The sequence below is a fragment of the Lepus europaeus genome, chromosome 8 (assembly GCF_033115175.1).
Source record: "Lepus europaeus isolate LE1 chromosome 8, mLepTim1.pri, whole genome shotgun sequence".
In the NCBI taxonomy this organism is placed as follows: domain Eukaryota; kingdom Metazoa; phylum Chordata; class Mammalia; order Lagomorpha; family Leporidae; genus Lepus; species Lepus europaeus.
The window spans coordinates 30242168-30251570 of NC_084834.1; the positions used below are offsets into that span (position 1 = coordinate 30242168).

Consider the following 9403-nt stretch of genomic DNA (forward strand, 5'->3'; position numbering starts at 1 on the left):
ACTCATGGGCCCCAAGGCGGACAGCAGGTGTCAGCATCACAACCAGACAATGCAGAAGAGGAGAGAAGCATTCTTGGTTAATTTTTTTTTAACTATGCATTTGAGAGACAGAGCTCCTATCTGCTGCTTCACTCCCAGCTTCCCAGGGACTGGGCCAGGTGAAGCTGGGAGCCAGGAACTCAAGCTGGGTCTTCCATGAGTGTCTAGAACTGAGCCATCACCACTGCCTGGCAGGAAGCTGGGGTCACAGGTGGTGCCAGGTATCAAACCTAGCTCACATGGGATTTGGGTACTCCAACTAGCAGTTTAACTACTAGACCAAACACCTACCCCAGAACCATCTTTTTTAAGTCTCCTTTAGTGACAAAAGGAAACCTTTTCCTAAAACCTCCAGCAGAGACTACTGTGTCTCAGTAGCCAGAACTAGGGTACATCCTCATCCTTCACCCAACTACCAGCCCAGAAAATGGGTTTACTGCTATGCTGTAGCTTAGTGTAGCGACTGATACTCACCCCTGCCTGCACATCTTTGCTCCAGTTCGCCCAGGTGATCACACTGTGGGCAGAGAGGATGGAAAACCCCTGAGGTATGCTAATCAGAATTACCCCTAATCGCCTTTCCTGGAGTCATCTGGACAAGAGTGTAGACACCTGATCAGAATCTGGGTTGTCAGAAGAGGAAAAAGAAGGTTGGCCGGACTAACAAGAACTTCTACACAAGCACTTTACATTTGTCTTTTTTTTTTTCTTTCTTTCTTTTTTTTTCCTTTCTTTTTTTTTTTCTTTCTTTTTTTTTTTTTTCTTATTTTTGCAGGGATCCGCTGTGTCTTTCCATGACTTGAGAGCTCATTTCTTTCTTCTAAAGATTATTTTATTTGAAAGGCATTTGATGGTGGGGGGAGGAGGTGGAAACACAGAGGGTCAGGTGGATGCCAGGAGCCCTGAACTCCATACATTTGTATTTTCAAAACCCTTGCATCAATCCTCGGCACTTTCTGCATTAGTCACATGTTACAAGAAAGGAAACCAAGGCTCCAGTTCACAAAGAAGTCAAATTCTTTGAAGTCTTCAGAACCTCAATCTGTTTAAGGTAACACCAGTTGAGGATAATCCTCCAAACTGATTTCTCCGCTACAGTCAACAGGAAGACAGCAAAAGGGAACTTTGACGCCTTCCTCTGGGATAAAAAGCAAAATACCAAAGTTGAAAAGAAATACCAACACTACGTCTCAGAGACCTGAACCCTAGTCCTGGCTCTGCCACTAACAAGGTCTTTTACATCCTTTACTATGTCTGTGAAAAGAGCAGGCTCAATCATGAGAACCCCTCCAGCTTAACACTGTGTATGGACACAGAGAAATGTTACCAAAGAGCACTTAGAAGGGTTTAACAATATTTATTTTGAAAATATTTCCCGGGCCGGCTCTGTGGCATAGCAGGTAAAGCCACTGCCTGCAGTGCCAGTATCCCATATGGGCTGCTCCACTTCAGATCCAGCTCTCTGCTATGGCCTGGGAAAGCAGCAGAAGATGGCCCAAGCCCTTGAGCCTCTGCACCCGCATGGGAGACCCAGAAGACCCTCCTCTCTCCTGGCTTCGGATCGGCACAGCTTCAGCTGTTGTGGCCAACTGGGAGTGAACCAGCGGGTGGAAGACCTCCATCTCTCTCTCTCTCTCCAACTCTTTCAAATAAATGTTTTGGGTTTTTTTTTTTTTTTTTTTTTTTTTTTTTTTTTGACAGGCAGAGTTAGTGAGAGAGAGAGACAGAGAGAAAGGTCTTCCTTTTCCATTGGTTCACCACCCAAATGGCCTCTACGGCCAGCACGCTGCGGCTGGCACGCTGCGCTGATCCGAAGCCAGGAGCCAGGTGCTTCTCCTGGTCTCCCATGCGGGTGCAGGGCCCAAGCACTTGGGCCATCCTCCACTGCACTCCCGGGCCACAGCAGAGAGCTGGCCTGGAAGAGGAGTAACCAGGACAGAATCCAGCGCCCTGACTGGGACTAGAACCCGGGGTGCTGGTGCCACAGGCAAGGATTAGCCTAGTGAGCAGCGGCGCTAGCCTCAAATAAGTAGATCTTTAAAAAAATATATTTCCCAGGACAAGTTTGTGGCACAGCACGTTAAACTACCACTTGGGATGCCCCACTCCACTGCCCAGCTGCTCCACTTTTTTTTTTTTTTTTTTAACATTTTAAGCTTTTTATTTAGGGAGAAAATGCATAGGAGAGGGAGGGCCCTATCTAAAAGAGATAAATCTGGATTCATACCGAGTACCAGGAGCCAGCCACATGGAGGAGCACGCAGGCCAGGAAGCATGGGGCAGGTGGCCCAAAGGCCACATACCCTGGAGGTGCAGGGGCAGCAAGTGCCTGCAGTGGCAAAAGCCCAAAGGAAAGGGCTCCGCACACCGCGTCCCAGGCTTTTAATCCACTTCCAAAGTGGAGTGGGTAATTAAGCTGATTGGCCACTGGGCACTCAGGTGTGGCCAGGTAGAGTCATGAGGTCACACAAGGGCGTGGTGAAGGCATGGTCTTCCAGCTCACAAATCTGATCAGTTTTATCCTGTATGCCTGCCTACAACATTCCCCCCTCAGAGACTCCATTCCCTTAATCCTAAGGGATGTTAAAGGGCGTAAAATCACCCATCTTCTGTCAGCTACTCCACTTGTGATCCTACTTCCTGCTAATGAGCCTGGGAAGACCACAGATCATGGCCTCATCATCTTAGCTGGGATGGTGCCACCTACATGGAAGACGAGGTAGCATTTCTAGCTCCTGACTTCAGCCTGGCCCAGCCCTGGCTGTTGAGGGCATTTAAGGAAATGACCCAGCAAATGGAAGAGCTCTCCCTCTTTCTGCCTACTTTTCAAATAAGCACTTTAAGAGAAAATATTTCCCTATAGAACAGAATATGCTTTCTCAAAAGACACCTAATATAAAAGCATAGATGGCTTTTCTGGCAACTATGCAATAGATTTATATGAATCACCAGAAACTACACAGACATTGCAACAAATGCTTACAGAACTTTAAACTGCATTGAAAGAGGACACTGGATACTCCAGAAAAGAAAGCAGTGGAAAAAGGACTTTTTCAAAAAGCTATTTAAACAGACAACCAGCTGAGTTAAGTGAATGAATGACCTGCAAGTCTGCCGCATCAGTCACTCTCCTCTCTGGCACTCTCCCCATCTGCACTGCTACCTCCAATCTCTCCCTACACACAAATGTTCAATGTGGTCTCTACACCCGGGGTGGGGAAACTTTTTTCTGCCAAGAGCCACTCAGAATTATCAACTTAAAAATCAGCCTGCCATAGACATACTGAATGTCGAGTTCCACCTGTGGTTGACTTGGTAGGGCCAGACCTAATGAGTCTGCAGGCCTTACAGGCCTGTTGGCTAGATGTTCCCCAACCTTGCATCTAAACCATCCCCTGCCTATTACATCAGTCTTCTGCTGAAGAACCTTCAGTGATCCTCCCCAAGGACTAAGGTCACGTTCCCAGCCTCACGTCTATGGCTCTCCATAGTCTAAAACTGACCTTCCCACTCTACTCCCTGATATGAGCTCTGATTGCAGGCAAACTAGGCTCCTCACGCAGTGGAGCCTAGTGGCAGGTGTGTTGGTTTCGCCCCAGCTGTGTTCCATCTATCAAGGTGCTAGTTCTTACTTAAAACACAGCCCCCTCTGCCTTAACCTACAACAAACTCTCGTTCCTGGCAGTATTTACGTGTCGATCTTTAATGCGGAGCATCGGTGGTTTCTTCAAGCACTTAGTGCGGTGCAGACAGAAATTCAGAAACTGTTCCTTAAATGGAAGTGAATTCATCTTCAGGACAGTAAACTCAAAAGCAAGGGCCTGTGCCTATTACTTCCCTGTTATCTCAATCAATGGATTTAACAAATTGTAGGTGCTAAATGTCTCCCGATTGCCACTGAACGGAACTCTGCAGTAAGCCTTCAGGTTCCACGGGCCTCCAACTTCCTTCAATACTCATAAAAGATTCCAAAGCATTAATACATCAAAATTACATAAATTCAGCAAGTATTAGTGCATGCGGAAAGAATCCTACGAAGCAATCTAAAACAGATCACTTTAACATACAATTCTGAAAATGCACAAAAGGCTATTTTTGCAAAATAAAGTATAAAACACCCGGGAATGTGAACAACCCAACCTGGCTGACTGATATTCTGTGGATCGTCCACCTAATGTCCTTCTGGGCTCTCTAATGTTACAGAAGGCTCAAGGGGTCAGATGAACGAGTGACCTGGACTAACACTTCCAATGACCTCATGCAGCCCTTTCCAAATGCTGCAGAACCTTAAGAATCCCTCTAAGAAGCAGGGCAGGAGAAATTGAGCACAAAAGAATTAGGTCCAACTGTCACGTAGCCCAACCCTAAAATGCTGAAGAATTAAACCCAGGTCTCCGGATCTAAGTCCAGCCTTCTTAGTCTTTCACAGGAACGAGAAGTAAACTTTAAGGAGCAAGTGGGAAAAAAACAGTCTTAACTTGCCAAACGCACGTGAGCAAAAGCCGTGTTTGTTAAATTCTAGGAGAGAATTTATATTAGTGGAACGGAACAACACAAAGATGTGCTTTCCACTTGCTAACCTATATGTGATTACCAAGCAGGAATCTTACTGCCAAGGACAAGAATCAGGAGGAGTTAAGATTCCAATTCACAAATCTGAGTAAGTCCACATTCTGGGGAGGAAGGCTGACAGCTGCCCCTCCCCCCCCCCCCCCACGCACCGCTGCTGCTGGCACACAAGGCCTGTGTCCTGCTGGCAGGAGAGCTGATAGGCAGTCACAGAAATAGCTTTTTACCAGGGGCCAAACTGGCTCTGCCATCTGCCTCTCTCCACATGTCCCCAGCTCTGAAAGGAGCTGTTTCGGCCAGTAAGAGGTCTCCCCTAGCCAGTGACACTGGCTCAGACTTCGGTGTGGAAGGGGTAAGTCCCCTCCCCGCCCCATCACCCACCTGAACTTCTCCACTCTTCCCCTGCCTATGGTCACCTCTCTTCCTACTTCCCATAGGATGCACATACCCAATGCCAAGGGGCTGGAGGGCCATCCACCAAAGAAGCCCAGGCCACATATCCCAAACTAACCGATTCCCAGTTGTGATTGTGCAGCACCAAAGAAGTCACAGAACCACAGGTTAAGTACCTTGGAGATCATCCAGTGAAGTTAGTGAGTTGCTTCCACAATTACACAGACAGCTCACTACATTCTTCCCATTAAAAAGCATTTCAGTTCATTCATTAAATGAGAGTTACCTAAGCCAGGCTCTTGGCTGGCTACCTGAGAGGCAGGGTTTGCTTCAATTTTCCTCAATACAAAATGGGAGGAGGAGGGAGGGCCAGACCCGGAGTACTTTTCCCAGAGGTAGTTAAGTGCCCAGGCGACAAACTCCCGAGGCTGGAAATTACTGAAGTGAGAAACCAGATAGGAGATAAAGCCACCGACAACACAGACCCTGTCCGGTGCCTGTAGCCGTCCTCATTCAGGGCTGTGGGGCCCAGCGGGGGTCAGGCTGCCCAGTTTCTGCCTGGAGAGAACCCCTCGCCATCCCCAGCAGCATCACCAACTCCACGGGCACGCATTTCAGCTCACTGCTCGGCTATACACTTATTTCTCCCGTTTCCTTCCGACTTTCTCGACAGACAGATCAGGGGAGGCGGGCACCACGCGTGACCAGCGCGGAATTGCCTATCTGCAGACGGCGCTGGCGCCGGCCCTTTCAGAGCCCAGTCTTTGACCCCTCCTCGGCACGGGAGAAGCAAAGGAATGTGCAGCAAGCAGCACAAAGCCAGGCGGACTTTCAGGGCTGGCCCAGTGGGGGACCCGGGATGAGACGCTCGGAGGGTTGGGGGAGCGATCAGCAAAGGAGCTGGCAAAGGTGCAGCTTCAGGACCCCCTGGAGAATTCAACGTTCCGGAGAGAGGTCGCGAGCCAACACTAGTCACACTGAGGGCTCTGTTTTGCAGGCTTTGGGAGAAGGGAGGGAACAAAACCTGCCCTGGGGCCGTGAGAGCCTCAGGTCAGTGCCACGGAGGACGCAGCACCAAGGGGTGCCCGGTCGGGCCGGGCCGGGCTGGGCCAGGCGAAGTCGTGGGCAGCGCGCCCCCGCGCACGGCCCCTGGCTCACGCCGCCGCCGATCGGCAGGCGTGATTGGGGACTCGCCACTAGCTGCTGGCGGAGCAAGCACCCTAGGGCCTCCCGGGTTCCGAGCGACCCGGACCGGTATGAACCGGGGCGCCAGACGCTCCGTCTCCCGCCGGGAGAGACTGCTCCCGGCCTCGCCACACCGCAAGCCTGTGCCCGCCCGGGTCCCCGCTCACTTTTGGTCGCGGCGATGAGGTTCTTCCCGTCCTTGATGAGCTCTTTGATGAACTTGTTGGTCCTCTCGAGCTCGGCTTCGTGAGCGCGGATCCTCTCCCGGAACCACGGGCTGTCGAGGTAGCAGTCGCTGAACTCCAAGGGCTGCAGCCCCATGACTGCAGCGGTCCGCGCGGCGCACACCGGCCGCCTGCTGCGCGCGTCAGCCCCCGCCGGGCTCCAGGCAGGCGGCGGCCAGGTGCGGGGCCGCGCGGGCAGGAAGCCCGGCAGGAGCTAGCAGTCCCGGGCGCACGGCACGCGCGGCGCGAACATGGCCCGCGGAGCAGAGCCGGGCAGCGCCGAGGAGCTGCCGACGCGGCCAGGGAGCAGCGAGGCGCCCCGATCCCGGCAGCCCCCGCCGAACCTTCAGCGCGCGCCGCTCCGCCCCGGCCGCAGGCACGCCCCAGGCGCCTCCCGGGCCCGCCCCGCGCTCCCCGGCGCGCCCCCTGCTCCGGCCTCCTCCTCCTCCTCCCCGTCTTCCTCCCTCCGGCTCCCTTCCCGTCCCCAGACGCCTCTTCCTTCTTTTCCTCGCGCGCACTCGCCCCTCCTCTTCCTTCCGAGGCTTCCTCGGCGCTGGGTTGCGGCGCGCGCGCGGCCCTCGAGCTGCCGGGCCCGGGTGACTCACCGTCGGCTCCCCGGGGCGCGGAACCCGCCGCGGGCCGGGCAGGCGCGTCGTCCCCGCGGCGGGGTCTTGCTGCGCCGGAGGCGAGGGTCGCCTCAGGTGTCCGGCTTATCCGGGGCCCGACTCGGAGCCGTGCCCAGCCTCGCTCGGAGGGCTCCCCTTTTCCTTACCCGCGTTCCCCGTGTAGAGTAAAAAGCGTGTTAAACCTGAACGCTCTGTGTCCTCGGTGGCCGAAGTCACTTCCCGCGTGCCCGCGCTCCGTGACTTAAGGAAAGGAAGTGGCTAAGCCACAGGAAAGTTGTTGGTGCTGTGTTCAGCAAATTCAGTTTGCTTGAGTAGGTGGAGGCGATCTTTATTATTCTAAACACAACCGTCGGAAAGCGAATGCAAGGTTGTGCACAGTTTTCACCAAGGAGGAGGGGGTGATCAAATGAGAATTTTTGTCTGAGCCCCTCGGAAAGCCTCCGGTTCCTGGTGTTCTCTGAAGCAGAGCGCGTGTGTGCCCCCAAAAACAATGAAGTATTTGCCAATTAATGGAATGTAAACCTAAGAGATGCCTCATTAGAGTAACTTTTCATAACAATTTATAGAGCAATTAATAGGGCCCGGCACACTTTTTTTTTTTTTAATGTTACAAACATTTGTGTACTGATGATGGTAATACTACCGAGAAACTTCAAAGTGATTCTTTACAACGCGCAGATGGGTAATTAAGAGTCTGTTTGGACAGCGTGGTGTAGGAGTGGTAACCCTCAGGAAGAAGTTAAATAAGCCTCCTACTCAATAAACTCTTTTGTAACAAAACAGCGTGGAGGGAGCCTAACCTACAGATAAACATGACTGCTTTCATGTGTGTCCTCCAGGGAGGTCAGAATGTTTTACAAATAACTTTTAGTTTGAAAGCTCCGGTTCCTGCTAAAATCAGCAGGGGACTGGGGTCTACAGGGAAGCGAATAAAAGAGGCAACCAAAGGGGAGGAAAGACACTGCAGAGAAAGATGTAAACACGCAGGGAAGGCTTCACACAGCAGCCAAAGGCTGCCCTCCCTCAAACCTCTGGACAAAAACCCAAAGTTTGGCTCCTGAAGACCGGCTACTGACACTTCCTCAAAGACCAGCAGTGCCACTCTGAGGGATACACCCAAGAGAAGGGAAAACATGCATCATCCTGAGTACTTCTGCGCAACTGTGCACAATGGCGTTATTCACTAGAGGAGCCCACCCAGTGTCCACTGGTTGTTCCCTGGGTAAAGAAAATGTGTGCCCCCATGCAATCGACTGTTAATTCGTAATAAAAAGGAGTGAAGTTCAGAACCTGTTACAATACAATGAGCCATGAAAACATTACACCGAGTGAAAGAAACCACAGAAGTCCATGTATACTGTGTACATTATGATCCATTCAATGCAAAGTCCCAAACAGGGGTGTCCAGAGACAGCAAGTACATAGTGATTGCCAGAGGCTGGTGGTCTAGAATAGAGGCATTTCTTTTGGGTGTGATGATGTTTGTAAAGGATTTATTTATTTATTTATTTGAAAGGCAGACTTAGCGATCTTCCATCTACTGGTTCACTCCCCAGATGACCACAACAGCCAAGACTGGACCAAGGCAAAGCCAGGAGCCAGGAGCTTCTCCCAGGTCTCCCACATGGATAACAGGGGCCCAAACACTTGAGCCATCTCCCACTGCTTTTCTTAGACCATTAGCAGGGAGCTGGATCCTAAGTGGAGCAGCTGGGGCACAAACTGGCGCCCATGTGGGATGCCGGCGCTGCAGGCTGGGCTTTAACCCACTGCCCCAAATGGGTGGATTTTTTTCAACCTCACCTTGTACAGTACCTGGAAGAAATGATCACTATAGGTGGTATGAAGAAGAATGACTAAGTGAGGAGAAAACTGTGCAGTGCAGTAAACAGATATTTAGGAATTCTGCGTCCTGCTTCACTAATAGCTCTGCAACCTTGGCAAATGTAAATTTTCTCTAAATCTGAGATTTGCCTTCATGAAATGGAGATGATGAATTGCAGCTGCAGGCTGGATAAGATGTAATCAGTTAGCATGTGTAAAGTGCCCACTGAAACTTAAAATAATGAGGGTTAAGAGAAGCAGGAGGAGGCAGTGTGTTAAGCCACTCCCCCAACACCAGCAGCCCCCATCAGAGAGCCAGTTGGAGCCCCGGTTGTTCCACTTCTGCTCCAGCTCCCTGCTAATGCATCTAGCAAAGCAGTCCATGGTGGCCCAAGGACCTGGACCCTTGCCACCCCCATGAGAGACCTGGATGGAGTTCCAGGCTCCTGGCTTCAGCCTGGATGATCTTGAGGAGTGAATCTTCAGATGGAAAAACTGTCTCTCTTTTTCTGTCACTCTGCCTTTTAAATAAAATAAATCTTT

The 9403-nt window shown here is 51.3% G+C and overlaps 1 protein-coding gene across 2 annotated transcripts in view; it reads right to left on the bottom strand.

Annotated features, from left to right (window-relative positions):
• ARHGAP10 (Rho GTPase activating protein 10) overlaps window positions 1-6553 on the bottom strand; it is a 357364-nt gene extending 350811 nt beyond the window's left edge. Inside the window, exon 1 of one of the 2 annotated variants that reach the window (XM_062199520.1) lies at window positions 6354-6553. In XM_062199520.1, coding sequence (XP_062055504.1) covers window positions 6354-6507 — 154 coding nt within the window. In that variant the 5' untranslated portion in view covers window positions 6508-6553. The remainder of the gene's footprint in view (window positions 1-6353) is intronic. The other variant, XM_062199519.1, reaches the window with a different exon arrangement.
• Window positions 6554-9403: the final 2850 nt, after the last annotated feature.